This window comes from Parasteatoda tepidariorum, chromosome 8 (assembly GCF_043381705.1).
Source record: "Parasteatoda tepidariorum isolate YZ-2023 chromosome 8, CAS_Ptep_4.0, whole genome shotgun sequence".
Taxonomy (NCBI): domain Eukaryota; kingdom Metazoa; phylum Arthropoda; class Arachnida; order Araneae; family Theridiidae; genus Parasteatoda; species Parasteatoda tepidariorum.
In genome coordinates, this window is record NC_092211.1 from 270,293 (window position 1) to 294,917 (window position 24,625).

Sequence of the window (24,625 nt, forward strand, 5' to 3'; positions counted from 1 at the left end):
AACTAGCAAAAAAATTAATAACTGTTACTAACTAATAAAAAAATGGTCGAAAGAAATAATTAATCCCTTAATAAATGTGCCTTTGTAGTACATATTATTTTATTTTACATTCAAAATTATTACCACAAACTATTTAACACGGTGTGAAATAGGTAATTAAACAACTTTTAATCTAATTTTTTTCATTGTGTGCCGTCAAATTTCGAAATCTTTAAAAGTGTGCCGCCACAAAAAAAGGTTGAGAATCACTGTGGCTCCAGTTGAGCTGAAAATTGGCTCAATATAGGGTCCTTATATAAACATGCACCCTGGGACCAATATTGGAATGTCTATATTTTTTAATATTAGTCCTGTATAAAACCAATATCAGCCTATATATGGAAAATATAGGGCCTATATTGGCTGAATATCAAATATCGGATGATTCTGACAATTCTATATAGAACCAATATCGGAAAATAACGGCTCTTTCAACTCGTATTGAGCTGAGGTTCGTGAATATCGGTCTAACAAGGGCATGAGTTAGTTTACTGCTGGGTGAGTTATTGTTTCCAATGTATTTCTTTTAAAGATTGTTTTAGTCAAACAAACAGTTATGAGTTATCAAGGTTTTATGCATAATATGTATAGTTTTGTATTTATACCTAATTATGCATTTGGAAACGCAGTCTATGCAAATGATACATTATTTCTTATGTTTTATACTCTAAATTCCACAAAATAAAAATTCAGCGATTAAATCAGTAGTAGTGAGAAAGTAGTTGTTCGTGAAAATTATTATTTTCGACTGATACTCTAAAATTATTATACTTCGACTTATTATTCCTAAATTATGATTATTAAATACAATTATTATAGTATTTCGACTGATACGCATAAAACCCGAATAATTTCGATAGAAACACGTAAAAAATAACTACTAACTAGTCTATTGTGCAGTTTTTTTACGTGTAAACAATCATTAGTTAAAAACTGCATTTCTTTTCTTTAAAGATTTTTGTAACTTTTGATCTATTAGTTGTATCACTTTGGTATTATAAATTTCAATTCAATGCAAAAAATACATTGAAAACAAGGCCTAATTTGTCTAAATAGCGATATTTAAGGTTCATCCCCAAGTCTGCAAAGTATCTTCCTTCTGTAAATATAATGTATCTGCAATGCAATGCACTGTATTTTTAGTCAGCATCGTATAATTTTAATAAAAAAAAATTAGACCACTTACTCAATCATAAAACTGTAAGAAATCGCGAAACCTATTATAATGCAAATGTTTGGTAGTACTTACAAAATCTGCTTCATTCTTAAAGCAGTATTTGTAAACAACATCAGATATAAAATTATGAAAATAATAATAATGATAACTATTTAACTACAGATAATAATTCGTAAGCATCAAAAATACAGTTCAACACGTCAGTTTGACAAGAAGAATTTCATGCGAGGAAGATAAGCACAACTAGGAATGAAAACTCAAAAATAAAACTTAAAATAGATAAATAAATAAAATTAAAACTATAAAAAAAATGAAGCGAAAACGTGCGTAACGAATTAGGGCAGCGTGCAATAAAACTGATAGTTTGTCTATAACTTACTTCAATATCGTCTCGTGCATGGCAAGAACTGAAACGAAAATTCTAAGTGTCAAAATTATTATTTTTTATGAACGGTGATACTTGCCAAGTTTAATAGTTTATTAGCAAAATGTCTGGGAATTTATAACTTAAAAGTATAGATAAGCTTTTTTTTTCCCCTCAGTTTTTTTTCTTATTTGGATTCTACTTTATTTATTGCTTAGTTCTTCAACTGTTAAAAGAACTCTGATTGGTTGAATATCTCACATGATTTCAACCATTGCCAAAAGTTTCGTTTGTTGAATTTCGATTGGATATGTTATAAGAGTTTGTTTTGACTAGAAAAATGAAAAGAAACTTTTTTTTTTTTTAAATTTTTTTTGTTTAGTTATTACAATTACATTTTTTTTCTATGCCGATATTTTTCCCACGAAAATAATGAGAAGATTTTTATTTTAATGTGAGTCTTTTTGGAATTTTTAATGGAATTTAAGTTTCAAGAAAAGTACGGATTTTTCTGCAACGAAAAATACTACATTGTTCTTATTATTTGCTTTTTCAGATCAGATTAAATGATTCTGAAGAGACGACTGAAAATTCGATTACTAAGAAATAAAATATAATTATTGTTATTACTTGAATCGTTCTGCTTCAGTTACGTCAATAAACATTTCTGTTAAAAAAAAATGTTTATTTCCCCCCCTCTTTTTCTAAAAGTTTCATACACGTTTTTTCTTAAAAATTTCTTTTAGTAATTCTGATCGAAAAAATATTTTTTCGACTTATTTATTTCAAATATTTTTTACCACACACGCTCATTATTTTTTTAAGAAATAAAAAACAAATTTTTCCGATTTCCATTGACAACCAAAAAATTAAATTTTTAAAATTGCTCTTCGTTTGAAATTTATTTTTGAAAAAATGATGAAAATATGAGAATTATTCGCATTGCCTCCTATTCCTCTACGTATAGTTTCTCTAGGACGCATGTTTGGAACTAGTAGTCACTGATCAGTGAGGCAAGTAATTGTTAAAACGTATAATTTGCATCATTATTAAGCAAATAAACATATGTAGTTACAGATGTGAGAGACTTTGAAAAATTAAAGAATTAATTTGGAAGAGAACATAAACTTGGAAGCACAATATATTTTTAAATTCTTATTACAAACACATGAAAGTTTTTTTTTATCAAAAATAGTTAAGGATGTAAAAAAAAATTGAAAAGTGTTGAAAAAGAAGCATTTTCATTCATGTGTTCTAATTGAAAAAAAAAAACATTATTACGCGTATTCGTTGAAAAATGTTTTATACTTAGCATTCAAACTTTTTTTAAACATATTTTTGCATATTAAATTTTTTTTTCTTTGAAGCATTAACTATACAACAGCTTTACTAATTTATATACTTCAAATAACGTAACTTAACAACTCATTTGGCCCCGTAAAATTTTTTTTTCTTCTTCTTATTATTATTTATTTAGAGGGGTAATTTTTTTCTTCTCATTTTAAGAAAGTTGAGCTTTTTTTTATTTTATTTATCTTCGTTTAAATTCTTCTCTTTAATTTCTCACATATGTATAGATTAAAGCATATCGATAAAACAAATATGTAAAGCATTGGTCATGATTATTTGGCAATTTTTTTATTGCTAAATATGTCGATTTTAATATACTTCTAACTCATTTCACACATTAATATCTAAAAAGATAATTTTTAACATTTTTATACATAGAGAGTTAATTTTAATATGGAAGAAATATGATATTTTAGTAGCATTTTTGTAAGGGCAATTTGTAATTCTATAATTTGTAATAGTAAAATTATAATTTTATTAAAAGCAATATTATATGAATATACGTACTTTCAGGCGTAATTTTATCTTTCCTTGGGCAGCCAGACAAGCTATTTTTTGAAATATAAATATTTATTACATTCATATAACATTGATAGAATAATCACATCTACAATTAAATAAAATAAATATATTCAATGTATATTATACCCACATTAATTGACGCTTTTTTAAAGTGTTGAAGTACTGATCATAATACCTGAATAATGGAAATGTATAATTAGATATGCGTGCATGCGCGGAAAAAATTAACATTTTTTTTCCTTCATAATTTTGTAGCGAATCGTAATGGGCAACTTATGGCAGAAATCCGATTTAAATATATTAAAAATTTAAAAAAATTCGAGCAATTTTTTAAGTAGTTTTTGTACTTTTTAAAACAAAGCACACAATGACAAGGGGTTTTTCTTCAAATAACATTTTGCATCATAAAACAAGAACTAAATAACAAAAGAAAATACTTTACAATTAGCATTCATATACCGAAATATTATTGTAAAAGGAAAGAAAACATGCAAAAAAAAGATACTTTTTAATGAACTTGCTTAGTAGTACAAAATGAAATTTGGGGAAAACCCCTTATCATTTTGAACTTTTTCTTTTCTAAAAAAAGCACAAAAACTACTTTGAATATTGTTTTAAACTTTTTTTAAATTTTTGAGAAATTTAAATCAGACTTTTTTCATTAGTTGCTAAATATGATTCACTGCAAAGTTATGAATGTTAATTCAATTACGCACATGAGCAGTACAAAGAGCTACTTTAATTCCTCATATAATGCACAATTTTCAACGAATCTTTGTTCAAATTTTAAAGCAAAATTTTTTTAATTAGTTTTAAATTGTTCTGAAAATTTCGTTTAATTTTATATAATAATATTATTAAATAGTTAAACAAAAAAAAAACGTAAGACAAAAAAAAATATTTTTTTAATAAAAACGTCCATGTTTTCATAAATATTTAATCTACGCTTACGAAATTTTGACCAAATTAATTGTTACAAGTTACAAATTTATTACTACATCTTTCGGCTTAGGGTATTCAAAAGCACTATTTTCCATATTTAATTTATTGTCTGTCCCTTAAACCTCTGAAACTTTAAACTTCATTGATAAGTATGAGAAATAGCATAACCTAAACACTTCTAAATTTATAAAATTACTCTCTCAGTAATATTTGAGACAGATAAAGAAATGCGTTAGTATAGAAGTGTTTCCATTATTTTATCCAACCACTATATATATTATGTATATATATTTGCATTTTTTACTGGAACCATATAAATCGTAAATTTTTTAGAGTTGAGTTGAGACATCTTACCTCCTATGGTGCGAGTAGAGGCCGGTGGAATGGCCGATGCCGTTGCAACCAGGAGTCGGACATTTGCTATCTGAGACAAGATAGGAAAGTATTAAGCATACACGAACCAAAAATTATTTTGAAAATGGCTTAGAATTATAAATACCTTTAAGAGAACCATCGGAATGGCTGCCCATGGAAATTTCCTCGGCCAAGGCTTCTATACAAGCTGAACTCATAACATGCGAAGAAGAGCACATTGTATTTTCCTCATTGTTATTCGACCTGTAAAAAATAATAACATTAATTTGGAATGATTCTAATACACTGGTGTAAGCAATTAAGAGAAATTACAGACCTGGTCGATTATCTCTAGAACAGGGGTTTCCAACTGGCGGCCCGCGAACTAAAATCTATTAGTTTTCATTTTTTTGCGGACAATTTTCGTAAAAAATCTATGAGGGTTTAAAATACTTTTTTTCGTTAAAAAAAAAAACTCCTAATTTTTTCGTTATTTCGTAAATTTAACACATCAAACGGTGTAAAAAAATTTATTTCTCAGGTTTTGCATCCAAGAAAATATTTATTCAAATACAGAAATAATGCTATTTTTGTATTTTTGTGTGTTGCTATTTTTTTTTTTTTTTGAATATAATTTAGCATGTGCGTATCAGAAATTTTCCTATTCGAATTCAATATAAACTGACGATAAATACATATTTTCCATCGTAATAACCTTTGGGTATGTCAGTCGGAACTGAACTTGTGTTAGTCCCTCTTTATTATTGCATTTCCAACCATTGCTTCGTGATTTGGAGAGATTTTGGTGTTTTGTGCGTAATCAAAACTTTTACATAATGATTGGTTTTTTACGTAGTAAGATGCAACTATAACAGTTCGATAGGCGAAACTTAAATATGCTAACATGATATGCAGGCGATTAGGATTGTTTGGAGTCATTTTTTGGTTTACAGTGCGTTAGCAAAACTTTTATATAATGATTGGTCTTTTACGTAGTAAGATGCAATTATAAAAATTCGATAGGCGAAATTTAAATATGTTAACTTAATATGCAGGCGATTAGGATTGCATTTCCAACTACGTATTGCTACGTGTTTTGGAGTCATTTTTTGGTTTACAGTGCGTTAGCAAAACTTTTATATAATGATTGGTTTTTTACGTAGTAAGATGCAATTATAAAAGTTCAATACGCGAAACTTAATATGCAGGTGATTAGGATTGCATTTCCAACTACGTATTGTTACGTGATTTGGAGTCCTTTTGATGTACAGTGCGTAAACAAAACATTTATATAATGATTGTTATTTTTATGTAGTAAGATGCAATTATAAAAGTTCGATAGGTGAAACTTTATGCAGGCGATTAGGATTGTATTTCCAACCACGTATTGCTACGTAGTTGGAGTCATTTTGATGAACAGTGCGTAAACAAAACATTTATATAATGATTGGTTTTTTACGTAGTAAAATGCAATTATAAAAGTTCGATAGGCGAAACTTAAATATTAACTTTACTAATGTAATATAACTAACTTAATATGCAGGCGATACTTTAAGTTCGGAAATTAGACTTAAAAACAGGATATAATAATTAGCATATTTAAGATTAATGTTTTGCGTAGATATGATTGCATCTTATTAAGCAAAAATCTCAGATCAAAAGTTATTGAAATTAGTGCTCTTCCTTCCTTTTTTTTACACACTATTCCGGAAACTTTGTTCCTCTCATTTGGGATCTTTCTGAATATTATTGTTTAATGTTGGAAGTTTTAGAATTAAACTCACCCTAGAAGTGATTCTGAAGATTCTTTTGTAGCATCATCTCCTCCCTCATCAATAATGAGTGGATTATCATCGTCTGGAAGAGGCAACAGGTGATCTTCGTAAGTAAGAGGACGAGTTTCCAGCATCGCGAAACGGCGAAGACCCGCTGTCGTGTTCACTGCACGAAAAAAAGAATTTTTGTGTTATAGAAATGTTCAGTAAACCGTTATATGTTTTATTTAGCATTCATTCGTCTCTCTATTAACCCAAGATCGCATAAATTTGTACAAGCATTGTCAAGATTGCAAATTTATACGTATAGATTTGTTTAAGTTTGGGGAAAAGCAATGAACGACGAAGAACGTCGAATTTTTCCTACTCATAAATGGCCGCGACGAATATCTTTCTTCAGGTCGCTTTATTAGTACAGTCAAACCCCACTATAGTGAACACGGTTTATAGTGAACTCCCGGATATAGTGAACGAAATGTTCGGTCCCGTGCCTTGCTATACACGTATAATGTTATTTTGTGTGGATATAGTGAACCAAAAAAAACGAGGAAGTTGGCTATAATTAACTTTTTTCTGATTTTTTTCTTCATTTTTTTGGGTAATAATTTTGAAATTTCTACTTCAAAATAAATACATATACCGATTTTCAAAACCATCTATAGACAGGTTTAAAAAGCGGAATAACAGAAATTCAGGAAAAGCTATTTGAGAGTCGGGAAGTGTTTCCATATCTGATGTTGAGGATTGCTCATCAGCTAAAGATTACAAATTGTTTTTTGCACGCAAGGCGAAGAGTAATAAAAAATAACACATTTTTTGCTACTACATTATATTTTTCAGTCGTTTATTTGAATAATGAGTAATAAAGGAAACCATTTGTTATTTACCATTTGTTGAAGTTTGGAAACCATTAGTTATAATTGCCTGCGTAACGGATATAGTGAATTCCCGGTTATAGTGAACCAAAATTTCGGTCCCTTGAAGGTTTACTATAGCGGGGTTTGACTGTATATACTTGTATAGCCGACAATGAAGTAAATTATTATTGATCCCAACGGATTGAAAAATTGTTGTTACACCAGTTCGGCTGATTCAAGTCTAAAAAATTGAACATGTTTTGAAGGAAAATTTTCTGATTGTCTGAAAAGTAAAAATATTTTGAATTAAATCTGGGAGTGAAAATCTTTTTGTTCAAGTCTGAAAAGTAAGAATATTTTGAAGTTAAAAATAAATTTAATAGTTCTGAAAGATATACATAGATATTTACGAAAGGCAGGTTCATAGGCGACTTGAAAAAAAAAAGAAAAAAAAAAGCTAAGCTGATTAATAGAGTGGTCGAAATTCTGACAAAACCAAGAATTAGATTTATCATGAACTAATAAAAGAAAAATGCTGTTTTTTACAAACAGAGAAATAGAATAGAATAGAATAGAATAGAACAGAATAGATAGAATTATAAAATTAAATGCAAGAAGTATTTAGAAAAGAGATAGATTAGAAAAAAGTTTGTAACAACTGTTTTGATGTTAATGTCTAAAAAATATCACTAATCCGCTGTGAGGTAATCGATCTTTGTATAGAATGATAATTACATTTGTAACAACTGATGCTTTTTAATTTTTCTCCATCCATGAGATAACGACGATGGTAAATATCGAAAGGAGTATTAGTTCTTTCGCATTTTTAAAAAGTAATGAAGTTTAGAATTAGAACAATCACATTTACTTACTTCTTTTTAGAAAATAACGAGTCTACTATACAAAACGGAATACTTTTGTTTCTTTCAATTTGTCAGAAAACAAAACTGCTGCAGTTGGAATGGCATACTTTTTGTTTTTTATTTTGCAATTATTACAAAATAGTGGGAATTGCATTTGGAATAGAATACTTGTCTCAAAATAACTGTATTCATACATTTGTAATGGAATTTTGGTGTCAATTCAGTGTGCAAATGGAATTAAAATTGATTAGAGAAATAAAAAGGCAATAATTAGGCAATCAAAAAATAAGATTTTTTAAAATATATTATGGATTGTAATAAACTTAAAAAAGGAAATTTATTGACAAAAGTTGATCGTGAGATCATATTGTCAAAAAAGTTTCTAAACTAAGGTAAGTTTTAGTTTGAGTTGTTGCTTATTTACGTAGAATGTTTTATTTAATTTTATAACCGTCGTTGAACAGCCGATCCAAGTTTTTGTGTTTACGACTACTAATGTTCAATTTAGTAGCGTTGCAATTTTGAACCGAAACCAGAAGACAAGGGAACTCCTGGATCAAGTATTAGGAGAAATTTGTCTTCGTGAAGTTCTTTTTGATGGAACTAACCCTCAATCATGTTTCATGGTGAGTAAAGCCACGAAAACCTCCCACGATTAGTCTAACGACAAGGGGACTCCAAACCATGATCCATCTACCACAGAAGTTATTACGTCATTTTACGTTTCGTATCGATTAGCCATCTCCAGGATATGAACCCGGTTCAGAACGTTCTATTGGCAATGGTCCGTGAAACATCCCTGAGGATGATCAAACACATGCCATTACACTCTTGATCATTTGCAGATGGAATGGATCAACACCTCCTAGAAGAAGGAAGGCCTCAGCACGGATCAATTCAGTAGTCCGACGTAACGAAGTTAACTGCGCAGTAGATGAAAAATAAGAAAGATGTCATTACGTTCGGGGTACTAAGCTGCACAGTGATTGAAAATACGAAATATGTCATTACGTTTGGACTACAAAATGATATTTATGGTAACCCGTGCTGAGGCCTGCTTTTTTCTAGGAGTTGTTGGATGGATACTGACTTTCGTAGTCCGAGAACCTGCGTGCGAAGTCGAGCACTTAATGGCTGAACAGTTTAACAAGGACTGACACCGCACACCCTCGATTTCTTCATAGACTTATGACGGCACCCACTCCCGTATTGGCTACTGCCAGTGATGCTTGACTTTGGCGATCTTATTGGGTACCGTGTGTCTTAACGATTAGGCTGTTACCGCGAGTGACCGAAATCAAGAGAATGTCAACTTTCGACGGTGAATGTCAACAATCACGTAATCGTTTTGGTGAATGTCCGAAATATTTGTTATATCCGATTTCATATTAATTTATTCGTTGATATTATTATATTTATTCGATATTTTAATATCGTCTGAGAATAGATTGGGAGAAACATCAGTGTTCGGTGGACCTGTTAAATGCTCTCTGAGCAGTGGCACTTGACCTTAAAGAAAAACATTGATGCAAGGCATACCGGGCAGTGACACTGAACCTTAAAAAAATATCAGTGTATGGTATACCGGTCAGTGGCACTTAACTAGACCTAGTACAGGGTTATTCATAATTCCCCCCGCCTGTAAACGCCATTTTTCTTTACTACAACTGGCTTCAGTGGTACATGTTACTGCCATCTACCGGCAACTGCTTAAATTAAAACTTGAATACTTTCGGAATAATATCATAGGTTCTTTTTTGCCATATTCGTTTTCGTTTTTTTAATATAACGCTTCGAAACCCCGGAGGGAATTGTGAATAACTCTGTATATATTTCGAACATTGCCAAACGATTATGTGATTGTTAAAATTCACCGGTGGAAATCAACAACCACCAATTTCGGTTAATCGCAGTAACAAGTGTATTACAATACAAAAAAATGAAGGGAAGCGGCTTTTTTGTGTTTGTGCAAATAAATTGTGGTTCAACAAATCTCAACGATTTACAGTTAACGTCTCAAAATGTAAAAGCTGTAGTAGTGAGAATAATGCTAAAAATGTCATTCATTCTTGGGTCACGGCTAGTAATGAAATCATAAAAATAAAAAATTAATTTTTCATTAGTGGATAACAGATAGAAAACGCGTAAGGATTAATTCGACTCGCATTAATAAAACCATTTTTGGGTCAGCAGGCTTTGTTTAATTGAAAGCGTATAAGCGAATTACGAGCATTAAAACGAACTATATTTGGATTAGAAAAGACCGCAAACAATGTCTGAATCAAAACAAAAAGCATACTACGTTGGTTGAAGCATTCTTTAACGAATTAATCAATTTGTCAGAATTCTTTTCTTCGAGAAGCCAGAGAAGAATTTTAAGAAATCGCGTTTTTTTTCTCTTTCAAAGCTGTGAAATCTCACTTGGTTTTGGAAATTCCTAGCTAATACTGTTTAAAGTTGAAGAAATAGTAAAATAAATACATTAAAAGATGAAATTGCTCTCTTTTCTGGTCATGGTTACAGGTAAAAATATCGGGCGATTATATGAAAAAAATGGATCGCGAAATTAATATTAGATAAGTATGATTTCGGAAAGCATGAAGCTTTATTTTCTTAAATTGAGAGTTGTTTAACCCTTTCGCGCCGACTGTCACAAATACGTGCCAGCATAAAACCGTATCAATCAGGGTAAAAAGATAAAACTGGTAATCAAAGTAATTCTTTAGCAGTTTATTTGTGGGCGGAGTTATAGTTGTATGATTTATTTAATTCACCATTACTTTGTTCAAAATAAAACTAGTTAGTTGTACTTTGAATTAACATTGATTATATATATGATTAAGCTAACAATAATTAAAGTAAAAGCGAAATAAGTCTGTCAAATTAGCAAAAACTGCATTTAAGTTACCGTTTTTCATTAAATTACAACTTGATTCTGATTTTGTACGAATGCTTTTCTGAATCAACCGTCCCCAAGGGGTTAAGAAAATGTTTGTCCCAAAACGTTAAAGTGTAAAAGAATTCTTTTATAGGAAACTTCTTTAATAGAAAATATGACTAAATTATTTTTTCATAAATTTGAAATTTATCTGTTGTTTCAGTATTGATTAATCCACCAAAATGACTTAAATTAGTTTATTTTGTTTTAAAAAAAACTGAAGTATATGGTTAAAAAAGAACAGAATTATTCGATAAAGCGATTTTCCAAAAACTTTTNGCAGTGGCACTTAACCTTAAAAAACATCAGTGTAGGGTATACCGGGCAGTGGCACTTGACCTTAAAAAAACATCAGTGTAGGGTATACAGGGCAAATGTATGCCGGGCAGTGGCACTTAACCTTAAAAAACATCAGTGTAGGGTATACCGGGCAGTGGCACTTGACCTTAAAAAAACATCAGTGTAGGGTATACAGGGCAAATGTATGCCGGGCAGTGGCACTTAACCTTAAAAAACATCAGTGTAGGGTATACCGGGCAGTGGCACTTGACCTTAAAAAAGCATCAGTGTAGGGTATACCGGGCAAATGTATACCGGGCAGTGGCACTTGACCTTAAAAAAACATCAGCGTAGGGTATACCGAGCAAATCTATACCGGGCAGTGGCACTGAACCTTAAAAAATATCAGTTTAGGGTATACCGGGCAGTGGCATTTAACTAGACTTAGTACAGGGTTATTCATAATTTCCTCCGCCTGTAAACGCTATTTTTCTTTACTACGACTGGCTTCAGTGGTACATGCTACTGCCATCTACCGGCAACTGCTTAAATTAAAACTTGAATACTTTCGGAATAATTTCATATGTTCTTTTTTGCCATATTCGTTTTCGTTTTTTCAATATAACGCTTCGAAACCCCGGAGGGAATTATGAATAACCCTGTATATATTTCGAACAATTGCCAAACGACTATGTGATTGTTAAAATTCACCGGTGGAAAACAGCAAATATCAATTTCGGTCAATCGCAGTAACAAGTGTATTACAAAAGATCAAGGGATGCGGTTTTTTTGTGTTTGTGCAAATAAATTGTGGTTCAACAAAGCTCAGCGGTTTACAGTTAACGTCACAAAGTGCAAAAGTTGTAGTAGTGAGAATAATGCTAAAAATGTCATTCATTCTTGGGTTCAAGCTAGTAATGAAATAAAAAAAAAATTAATTTTTCTTTAGTGGATAGCAGATAGAAAATGCGTAAGGATAAATTCGACTCGCATTAATAAAACCATTTTTGGGTCAGCAGGTTTTGTTCAATTGAAAGCGCATAAACGAATTACGAGCATTAAAACGAACTATATTTGGATTAGAAAAGACCGCAAACAATGCCTGAATCATAACAAAAAGTATAACTACATTGGTTGAAACATTCTTTAACGGATTAATAAATTTGTCAGAATTCTTTTCTTCGAGAAGCCGGAGAAGAATTTTAAGAAATCGCGTTTTTTTTCTCTTTCAAAGCTGTGAAGTCTAACTTGGCTTAGGAAATTGTTAGCTAATACTGCTTAAAGTTGAAGAAATAGTAAAATAAATAAATTAAAAGATGAAATTCCTCTCTTTTCTGGTTATGGTTACAGGTAAAAATATCGAGCGATTATATGAAAAAATAGATCGCGAAATTAATATTAGATAAGTATGATTTCGGAAAGCATGAAGCTTTATTTTCTTAGATTGAGAGTTGTTTAACCCTTTCGCGCCGACTGTCACAAATACGTGCCAGCATAAAACCGTATCAATCAGAGTAAAGATAAAACTGGTAATCAAAGTAATTCTTTAGCAGTTTATTTGTGGGCGGAGTTATAATTGCTTGATTTATTTAATTCACCATAACTTTGTTCAAAATAAAACTATTTAGTTGTACTTTGAATTAACATTGATTATACATATGATTAAGCTAACAATAATTAAAGTAAAAGCGAAATAAGTCTGTCAAATTAGCAAAAACTGCATTTAAGTTACCGTTTTTCATTAAATTACAACTTGATTCTGATTTTGTACGAATGCTTTTCTGAATCAACCGTCCCCAAGGGGTTAAGAAAATGTTTGTCCCAAAACGTTAAAGTGTAAAAGAATTCTTTTATAGGAAACTTCTTTAATAGAAAATATGGCTAAATTATTTTTTCATAAATTTGAAATTTATCTGTTGTTTCAGTATTGATTAATCCACCAAAATGACTTAAATTAGTTTATTTTGTTTTAAAAAAAACTGAAGTATATGGTTAAAAAAGAACAGAATTATTCGATAAAGCGATTTTCCAAAAACTTTTTCTCATTTTATTTTTGACTAAAATATAGTTTGTCAAGCTACTTTTGTAGTAAAGCAACATTTTAAAATTAAGTACGCCTTGCAATTCATATAGAGTATAATTTGTTACCTAGCAAAAAAAAAAAAAAAAAAAAAAAAAAAAAAAAAAAAAAAAAAAAAAAAAGAACAACCCGGCAAAAGTAATAATTTTAAAATAAACGAAACACGCATTGTTAAAGCTTGCATATATTGAATCATTTTATTTTTCTCATTTCAAAACAGATTATATGATATATTTATCAGATAAAAAGGTATAACTATCAACTATTTAACAGTAGAATTCTAGTCGAGAAAAACATCGACTACGAATGAGTCGGTGCAGTTTTATAGGTGAAGTATATGGTTGAAATTATGTTCAACAGGTACCACAAATTTTTATATCAAAGCCTACGTAAAATTTAATGCCAAGTCTCTGAAAAATACTTCTACGAGAGATACAGTGTTTTTAAATATAAGCAAAATTTTTGTTTTTATAAGATACTAGTATTAAGAAATTTAGAACAACTATACCAATTTCGTTAAGGAATTATTAGAATTAAAGTTTCGAAATGTAAGCATAATCTTCTCTTTCATTCGAGGATCATTAAGAAAGTAAAAACAATCAAATTAGTTTCGTAAAAAGAAGCTTCGAAATTTATATTTTAAAATATATGGAGAATTTCCACCTATATGCTAAGTAAACTAAACTCTCTAACTAAAGAAACGAAATTCAGCAGACTAAAGATGAAAAAATGCAAAATATGTAAAATTTAATAGCAAAATATTTTCACAAATAAGCAGCGAAGGTGACGCTTTGAAATTTAAGCACACTTTTTTATATCGTAAGAAAATTAAATAAACGTTTATAACAATCATATTAATTTTCCTAAAATATTCAACAGAATTAAGTTTGTAACATAATAAATTTTTTTTTACTTTGGTGCTAAGGAAGGTAAACTCTTAATATAAAATTCAGGAGAAAACAATACTTATTATGCAAAAATTACTAACAATATAATTAGTTTCAAAATTCAAGCACAATATTTCGTTTGTAAGAAAACTGTATAAAGAACGAGAGCAAGTAAACGAATTTCGTAAAATATTCAGTGAAATTTGTGATCGGAAATGTAAGAATAATCTTTTTTTTTTTGCACGAAAATCATTTAGAAACTAATAGCAATCAAATTAATTTATAAAATAATCAGCGGAATTTAAATACTAAAATATAAAAAGAACTTAAGATGTTTGGAAAGTTAAATTCAATTAAAACATAATTTCGTGGAATAAAAGATGAAAACAAATGCAAAAGATAAAAAATTAATAACAACCAAAATTATTTCGTAAAAATTCGGTGAAAGTTAATTTTTTAAATTTAAGTGCACCCTTTTATTTTGTAAGAAAATTGTATAGATTTTTAGAGCTACCAAACTTATTCCATATAATATTCCGAGCAATTTATGCTCTAAAGTATAAGGAGAATTTACACTTTGTTGCTAGAGAAGCTCTCTCAATACAAATTAAAAAGACAACACAAAAATAAGAGTGTGCTCTTTATGAAAAATTCAATTGGACGAAAACAAATATTTAATATACAAATATTTATAACAATCAATCTCTTTCTAAAGTATTAGAAGAGTTTCAAATTTCAAGAGCAACGCATTTTGTTCGTTTGAAAATTGCATACAACTAATAACAACCAAAGTGGAATTTACGTTTAAAAACACAATCTTTTCCTTTCCAAGAAAATCAAAATGACTATTATAGTCAAACTAAATTCTCGAAATGTCAACATTTTCCAAGAAAACTACTAACAACCGAAAGAAAAAAATGAGATTTATATTTATAAATTTAAGGAGAATCTCCGCTTACTCTCCTTAAACCAAAATTTAATAGAAAAGAAATGCGCCTCAAGTCAATATTCCATTAATTAATGGAGAGATAAGGAGAAAAGCCTTACCTGGAATAGAAGGTGACATTCGGACTTGTGTTCCTTCAGAAGATGTGAAATCTGTGTTAGTGGAAGTTGTGCAAACTTCCCTCATCACCTGCTCTTCAGCCAATAGAAGATCGTCTCCATCCTCCTGTTGGGGACAGGAGTCGCCCACAGCAACGTCGACAGCCGTGGGAGGGGAGGAGCGGTACACACTTTCTCCATCCTCCTCTTCCTCTTCAGCATCTTCATCTGGAGGTGGGACAGGGGATGTGGTTGGTGAGGAGAGTGGGGATGGAGATCGGGATGCGGAAGAGCGGGATGGAGAGGATGCGGGGGATGGGGATGATTCTGCCGAAACGTACTTATCCGAATCCTCAGGTGAGCACTAAGAAAGGGGAAAAGAAGTAAACAATTCTCAGAACTTGCGATTTTCTCAAAGAATTTTTCAACTTAAGATGATTGGAATTTCTGTCATAACGCCGTCAACAGCAATCGGAATATTTTAGATGGTATTTTAGGATCTACAAAAATACCTGATGTCTTTTCCGGAGAAAGTATTATTTCGGTTGAAATTCAACAATATTCTGTTTACTTTTATTGCTAAACGGAAATTTTATTCACAGTAAAGTAGAGTATATTTTTGAATGCTGTTACGAAAATGCGCTAGAATAATTTTTCGAACTTGTCCGTTATGTCTTGCGATTGTCCATTAATAAATTGAAATGGGTTTAAATCATTAATATAAAGTTCACTAATATTAAAAGAATCTGGGACGCATATTTTTTTTAAAAATTACTTCAAAAACACATTAATTATTTTGTATACTTGTACAAAGTTAGCATCTAATAAGTAAATAAAAAATGCTTTCAATTCTTCTGAAAAACATTTACTGGAAAATTATCCCTAGAAACTTAAAGAAAATTATACATCTTAATTAAAACGCTACTAAACTTGAAAATATTTCAATACAAGTGATGCAAGTTTATTTTCTAATATGGCAATAAAATGTAACATCATTTGTTTTTAAATAATGTATTGATGTTTTCAAATAAAAATAAGATTATAAAAATTAAATGGGACTGTTACTTGGCAGTATCCTTAATAAATGAAGTAACAGATAGGTAATATTATTGCATAAAATATTTTTAGAAAAAGAAATTTAGCTTTTTGATGCATATCAAAAAAGTAATGCACAAAACCGAGCTATTATTTAAAAAAAAATAGATTAAAGTAATTACTTTAAACTTGTTTATCTATCATTAAAAGAATTTTTCAAGTAATTGAATATTTTATTATATTTCTTTGAAATATGTCCGTAAAAAAAGTAATTTTGTGTGAAATTTAGAATTGTCTAAAGATGAAATGCCTGTACTTTCTACCACAAATGTATTGTTTAAGATAATCTGTCAGGATAAAAAATTATTATAAACTTACTTAAATAGAGAAGTGCATACCTGCCAACTTGTACGGTCGTTGAAAAAGATTTTACAAAGTGGTAGTAAAACAACAATTAAAATTGGAGGAATTTTCTAAAAACAAAATTACTAAGACATCTGTAAGCATAATTAGCCAACAAATAAATTTTATCTACATATGTTTTAAATGATTTATTCGTCGCACTAGTTTAAAAACGTTTTTGAAACTTTAAATTTCAACATTTAATCCACCGAAACGCTTATGTTGCTACCACTGAGAAAATTATTTCTCAACGGCCGTGCAAGTTGTCAGCTATGAAAGTGCATTGAATAAGTCGTGAATATTTAGTGCATATTACAAAAATATCAAAAGAATTCAGAATTAGCTGCTGTTAATAGGATTGTTTCCAAATTTTGAGAAGTGACCTTATCAAAAGAAAACTTGCAAACTTCATGAATTGATTTTTACACTCTAAAAGTTTGTCTTTCAAATAAAATAACAAAGAAAAAAAAATCAAAAATTCAACCTGAAATCAAAATGAAAGAAGTTTCTTAAAGTACTAGGAGTCTACTAATTTAATTACAAGCGATAATAACTTATTTATACGTACAGGTCTTCTATAAATTATCATTTCTTGTGAAAGTGGTTGAGTTCCGAACGATGCCGCTAAAATATTTGCACAATCTGCTTCCATTTTCAAAAGATTTTCTCTGTCATATTCCTTCTGTGATTTCCTAGTAGGGTTGCCATCTTCCGTCGCTAGATAAACAAATTAATAAAGATCATTAACAGATTATCTTTTTGTTCTATGCAAGTTTTTGGCGGTGCTTTGACAAAATTCCAAGTTAATGATAAACATTTAAAATGCGCTTTTGAAGATTAAAATTTTAAAGATGGAATTCATCATTTAGAGCACTTCCCTTATTAATTCTTTCATTTCGAATTTAATTCACGATGCTTGACTTCAACAATGCTTGGATTAAAATTAATCAGTTTCAATTGTAGGATTAACTTAATGTGGAACTTCAGTAGTAATTAATTCCCTATTTATTTTTAAAAGAAACAAATCTAATGTAGATTAAGAAATTTTATATTTGTTATTAAAAAATATACAAAAAAAAACATTCTGTATTTTCCCTTGATAGTCACTCACAAATAAATTGTATTATTAGTAAATGATAACGATGGTTGGCAATAGCTATAATAATAAATAAGTTTGTGAATAATTTCTGTTTAAACTAAATCGTTTTATTTTTAGGTAATAAACTATTTACTTAACAAGGCAACATAGAGTTAGAGCGATTGGGACAGCAATCACATTTTTACCAATGGTTTTTGAATACTGTTTGTGGATTGTGGATTATTCAAATTTCCTTCAATACATTTCTAATTAAAAATTTTACTTAAGATATTCCTTCCAATGGAAATCCAAAATATTGATTAAAAGAAATTATCGTTTGCTCAGTAATATGCTGAGATTAAATTAATAATTGATTACATTCCGATATAATGATTGACTTTATACAGATATAAACCTACAAGACAAAATATAACTAATATCATAAAAATATCACTTAGGTTTTCTGTTGCTGTAAAATTTCCGGTGGGCAAAATCTTACTTAAGGAGCGAAATGTTGTTCGTGAGAAAGTTTGTTTAATAAAGAAAAGGTTTCATGGCAATATTTAGCTGCAAAAATGATACGTAGAAAGAAAAATTAAATTTTAAAATTGAGGAACTTTTATGCAAGGCGGCATTTGTTTAAGTAACTGACTCGCAAAAAAATAGTTTGAATGAAGTTTTTGCTAAGTAAAAAATCTTGCCTGGCAAAATATTGTTTGAGTATAATCTTGTTTGTAGAAAGTTTTTTCTTGACGAATAAAAAATATGTATTCGCAAGTTAGTGGCAAGAATATTACCGGGAAAATATCACTTAGCCAGCTCAGCAGTAAAGCCTATTTGTTTAAATTTTCTCGTTGGCGTAAGTTAAGAAAATATATCGAATGAATACAATCTTGGATGTACTAACTCCTGCTTGCAGAACAAAATTTTTAACTGACAAAAGCTGGTGACAAAAATATTCTGGGATTTAATACAAAATTCAGCTTGTATAAAATATTTCATTGATGAAATCTCTCATCTAATACACAATTTTGCCTACTAAATTGCTTATGCTATATTTGTTTGATAAAATTTTGTTGGAATACCCTTCATATTATGTAAAACATTCCTGCATTAGCCCGTTGTGGGCCAGGGGATAATGGAGTTGGAAGCTCTACAATTTCGTGACTAAGAGTTTGATTGTGACAATGTGTTTAGCATTGAGCAAAGGCCACCTTTACTTCCACATACAAGTTGGAATCCATCGATATGAAGCTAGGTAGGTTTCAAACCACTACTGGGGATCGAAGTCCGGTCCTTCACAATGACGACTCAGTGTATATGTTATTGAGAATGATCGAAATCGGTAGTTGCTGACTTCCACCAGTGAATGCTGTCAATCTCATGACAATCGCTTTGGTAAATGTCCGAAATGTATACTAGGTCTAGTTAAGTGCCACTGCCTGGTATACATTTGCCCGGTATGCCCCACATCAATGTTTTTTAAGGTTAAGCGCCACTGCTCAACGTGCATTTAACCGGTACTCCGAACACTGATGTTTCTCCCATTCTATCATCAGCAGATGTAAAAATATTGAATAAATATAGTAATATCAACAAATAAATTAATATCAAATCGGATATAACTATTTTATGGGGCATTCACCAAAGATAAGATGTGATTGTTGACATTCACCGATGAAAGTCGGCATTCTCTTGGCTCGTCATTTATAAGACATTAGTCAATTTTTAATTCATATAAAGAGAGGCACAAGTAATGAAAAACTTACTTTCATCTATGCTGTGTTCATCCAAGTATGGAGTATTCGTGCTTTTATTCAATGATTGCGGAGTTTCTGTCGAACTTGAGGAGCGTTGCTGGTAAAGCTGCTGACTTAACTCCGAATTTTGGATTTCGAATCTTATTGGGGTTGGTTGAATGGGTCGCTGTTTAACACCCACGCCATCCTTCCACACATTCTGGATCATTCCAGCGTCAGCGGATTTCTTTGCAACGGCACTCTCAGGAGACATTTTCCCCATGAAGCCTCCTTTTAGGTTCATAAGTGCTTCCTGAGCTTCTTGCACTCTTTTGGCATCATCACTCAACTCTGTGCCATTGCTGGTTACGTGATTCGAAACTGAAGCAATTCCAGTGAACTGATTGTTGGCAAGCTTGAAGTTTGATTGTGGGGACATTCCTATTTGATTGCAGGTTTGTTTGTTAGCAGGTTCATGTTGGTTGTCTGAGTCATTTCCAGCGTTATCTGAGTTAGAAACAGCTGTATTTTTACTGGCCTGCTTAAAAGCTTCCAGCCTACTTTGCAGGAAGCTAGTCGGTTGCACTTGCACAACTGGTCTGAACGGTACACTTTTCGTAGCGACAAAGTTTGAATTTGGACAAGCTTTAACAAAATGGGTTCCTTGAACTTTGTTTAAGGTTTTGTCTGGACTCATAGTGAAACGCGCACCTTGAAAATTCACAACTTTTCGTACATTGTCCATTTTGACAGGGTCTTTCTCAATGGGATTATAAACAGGACTCACCTCCAATTTGTTAACAGTGACTTTTGGGGCGTCCTCGTTTTGCTTGGAGTGCGACGTCAATGGTGAAAAAGTTATTAAATTTTTCGGCATTGATGGGGACACTTTTTTAATTGCTTGTGCAGTAAGCGGTTTAGTATCAAGAACTGATTGGTTGAGTGTGAACTTTTTATGAGGTTCGCTCTTTTTGGCAAAATACAAATTAATATCTTTTGTTGCAACTATCTCTGTTGTCTTTTTCGTGACAGATACTCCTTTAATAACCGGCTTAATATCTATAGGCGCTTCATTTGGATTAGGAGGGTCTATAATGCCATCGCTGCTTACAGATTTCGAATCCGAGATCGCATCTGTTTTCAGCTTAGCATTCTTTTGTGCGTTACTACAGGCCGTGTTACTGACTTTATTCAAGGAACTTTCAGGCGTTTTATTTTCATACGGTTTTAAAGGAGATTCGGTCTTTGTAGTTTTGATTTCACTATCTTCTGAATCAGTCTCCGCATCATCCATTTCGTACTTTACTCCCTTGGTTACAGAAGTTGTGGTGCTGTTAGTGTTCTTCAATTTCTTTTCAAGTGGGGGAGTATCGGTAGTTGTTTTCTTTTGACTTTTGTCTGGTGCTTTTTCATTATCCTTTTGCTTTGTGACAGTTGAGGCTAGACTTTTATTGTTAGAGTTCTCTTTAATTTTGGGATTTGGTTTTTCAACTTCTTGATCAGAGTCCTCTTCAATCTTCACTGAGATCAAAGCTGGGGAAGGAAAACATTTAGTTGGCTCTTTATTTGAAGCTTCCTGAATTTTCTTTGAGCGTTTTTCTGTTGCGTCTTTCAAGATATTTGTCGACCCTGGATGGAAGAAAACAAATAGAATAAACTTAAAAAATAAGAAAAAACATCATGTTTTTAAAGTGGGGTGGATTAATCTACTTTTGATGATTTTTTCTGATTAATACTTTAAGACGCTATCGTTGTCAAAGCCTTTAGTTTCCTTATTTTATTTTATTTTATATCTGCTGCTGTAGAACGACGAATATAAAATAAATTAATGTTCAACTACGTAGCCTTTAAATTTCGAACCAATCCAGAAGACTAGGAAACTCTTAGATCAGTACCCCCAGGGGTATGATTTGTTATGGGAACATGGAGGACTTAGCGACTAGAAAGATTTAACGTGCATCAGTCACCATTTGTTACACGGGGAGCCTTCGACCGGAGGGGATCGAACCCACGATCCCTTGGATATGGACCCAGTGTTCTACTAAATAGACTATCCCGGCTCTAGTTCCTTAATTAGAATTAATTGTTGCATAATGGTTAATATCCATTTGTAAAATAGTGATTTGGGGGCCTGTTTCTTAATCTGCAAGTACGAAGAGCTCTGCGTTATGCTTCTCAGTTAAAGTGATAACACAGCTTTTGAACGACTGAACAGTTAAATTTCGTTACACAATTCTGTTATTGATGAGAACTGCGATTATATGTCAAAGAGACCTGGTATCTGAAATGGGGTGAAGATTTGAGGTAGAGCAGATCAAGCTTTTGAGTAAACTATTGTGAAAAATATTTTGTCACCTACACATAGAGAGGTGTTAATATGGTGTCCGCCATCAACAGTTCGTTCACCAGGAGTTGATACTTGGCTCCGCCTTCATCACATGGAATCCGACGATATTATTTCGCTATTTTCGGAAGAAAGATGAGAACAATCCTGAACAAGGTAGATATTTGGTGATCGTATGACAAAAATATTTATTTCGTAATTCATTTCTTTAACATCAATTCTTGTATAAATTTGATGATATTTCTCTCTTTTGAGTAACTAGTTTGTCCTTTTTTAGACATTTGGCAGCAATATATTTCATTAGCTAGAGTACCAAAAGGTATAATAAATAGCAGATGGTAACGAGAAGTAAGTGACTAAAAAAGAATTCCTTGATTACATTTCGCGCGCATTAAGGGTTGTCTCAATTTCAAGTGCGGAGACTTTTCTTCTCTTACTCCACCGCTGAAATGAATTCTTCATCAGAGGAGGTGGGGCGAAGTGCCAACTCCCGGAGGAAGAACAGTAGTGAGGTCAACAATGAGTTAAAGTTATTGAATATCAATCTGAGTCACCAGAGAGGTGAATATGTTTTTAAATTTTATTTCCAATGAGCTGCACAATCCGTCTTCCCGATGAGCAGACCTAGTGCGTTCTCCAGAAGTGGTATCCACTCTTTCAGGACCACCACTATGGGCGAGATACCGTTGGCCATGTTAATTTGGACGTCTAGTTCACCAGAGAGAAAAAGAGAGGTGAAAAAGACAGAATTCTGAGATATCACTCCTCAATGCTGTTTGTTAGGTTTCTCAGCAAAAGTTATCACTCACCGTTGAAAGTTTAAGACGCTCTGGGAAATAGTCGCTACAAATATATATTAGCGGACAGTGGTACATTAAAATTACATATAATATAAATACAATTTTAGTATAACGTAAAAGTCTTTCAGGATGCGCATCCAAATCCTTCAAAAAAACCTAACCACGTTTTAAGTACTTTTTAAGCACCCAATAAATATTTTTAAGCACTACATACATAAACAAAATGCAAAATAATTTTCAAAGACTATACATGATCATTATAAAATAAGCAGTTTCTGACCAAGAACTCTTTTCTTGATTATATTAGCCATTATAAAAAGCTCTCGAGATTTTTCGGTTCGATTTCAGAAGGTGGAAAACGAGGCCTGAAATTGAGACGTTGAATAGAATGATATAAATAGCACGCTTTTGCGTGATACGTGGCGAAAATTGACACGGTAAAGAAAAAATTCTCATTTTTAGAAAAGGAAAAATTAAGCACTTTTTAAAAATACACAATGAAAAAAGCACCTTTAAGAGCTTTTAAATAGCGAAAATAAAAAATAAGTACTTTTTAAAAGAGCTACACACCATGTGTTTCATAATAAAACGTTTGAGTCTAAAAAATTATAAATCTCAAAAAAGTTTGAAATTCTTTTGTATTTGCGACAACTGTTACCTACATTTCAATCGACTTAAATGCTAATGCATTGATCATACCTTTATTATTATCCCCATTCCTTTTCTGATTCTTTTCCGTTTTGGAATCTTGGCTATCTTTGGCGTTGTTTTTATTTGACGTCGTACCGTTGACCAGTCCACTCGGTTTGCTTTGGGAAGTTTCTTGGGCATTCTTGCGACTGTTTACTTTTTCGTTTCTCTTGGTGTCGCTGGTTGGCTGGCTGTTGCTGGCTGTGACTGGCTTTTTCTCCGCTTCTTGATTGACTTTGGAACTGTCGGAGGAGGTCGATCGCCTCTGTTCAGACCTTCTTGTCTTTGATACTGAGAATTCATTACTCGAACTGTCCAGCAATTTTCGTTTCTTGGCCGCCAACGGACAGCCGGCCACCCTACAACAATTAAATACAAAATTGCAAAATATAGATATAAACACATTAAGTTAAAAGTGATTAAAGTGTTCATGTAATAATGAAATATAATAGAAATATAATAGAAAAAGCGATTCGAATTTGAAATACAAAAGAAGGAACAGTTTTAATTTCTTCGTAAGCATCCATCAGAAGAAAGTAAACCCAATTATTCGCCAGTGAAATTTAAGGAAATGTTTCAGCTGCGCAGGTCTTCACTTGTAGAAATGCAATTCAGCAATATCAATTTCCAAGAACAACCTACGCTAGAGTGCGGGAGAAAGGACTACACACGTTGTTGATTAATGTGAGTGATCAGTTTTCTATTACCTGTTCGAGTGGAAATAAATTTTCTGTTTACATTTTAAGCAAACTTTTTCAAGGGTAATGAAATTCAAAGTTCACCTTCACAGAAGCTTCCGGTATATATATATATATATATATATACAGTGGAGCATCGTTTATACGACGTTTACATTTATACGACGTTTTAGTGTGGTCCCAAATCATTCCTATTCATTTTAATGTAAAAATATATCGTTTATACGACGCACAGAATCGGTTATACGTCGATTTTTAGATTTTGTTCTTTATTTAATTTTTTATTTTTTCTTGTGTATTTTAAAAAAGGGCGGAATTTGCCAACATGAATGATACAGAAAAGGGTGCCAACAAGAATGCTTGGATGA

The 24,625-nt window shown here is 31.4% G+C and overlaps 1 protein-coding gene across 1 annotated transcript in view; it reads right to left on the reverse strand.

Annotated features, from left to right (window-relative positions):
- LOC107438819 (serine-rich adhesin for platelets) overlaps positions 1 to 24,625 on the reverse strand; it is a gene marked incomplete at its 3' end in the record, with an annotated part of 316,964 nt that overhangs the window by 234,814 nt on the left and 57,525 nt on the right. Inside the window, 9 exon segments of the mRNA XM_071184713.1 lie at positions 1,596 to 1,623; positions 3,438 to 3,478; positions 4,749 to 4,818; positions 4,894 to 5,012; positions 6,533 to 6,689; positions 15,475 to 15,835; positions 17,477 to 17,625; positions 19,756 to 21,354; positions 23,569 to 23,918. Of these exon segments, the coding sequence (XP_071040814.1) occupies positions 1,596 to 1,623; positions 3,438 to 3,478; positions 4,749 to 4,818; positions 4,894 to 5,012; positions 6,533 to 6,689; positions 15,475 to 15,835; positions 17,477 to 17,625; positions 19,756 to 21,354; positions 23,569 to 23,918 (2,874 nt within the window).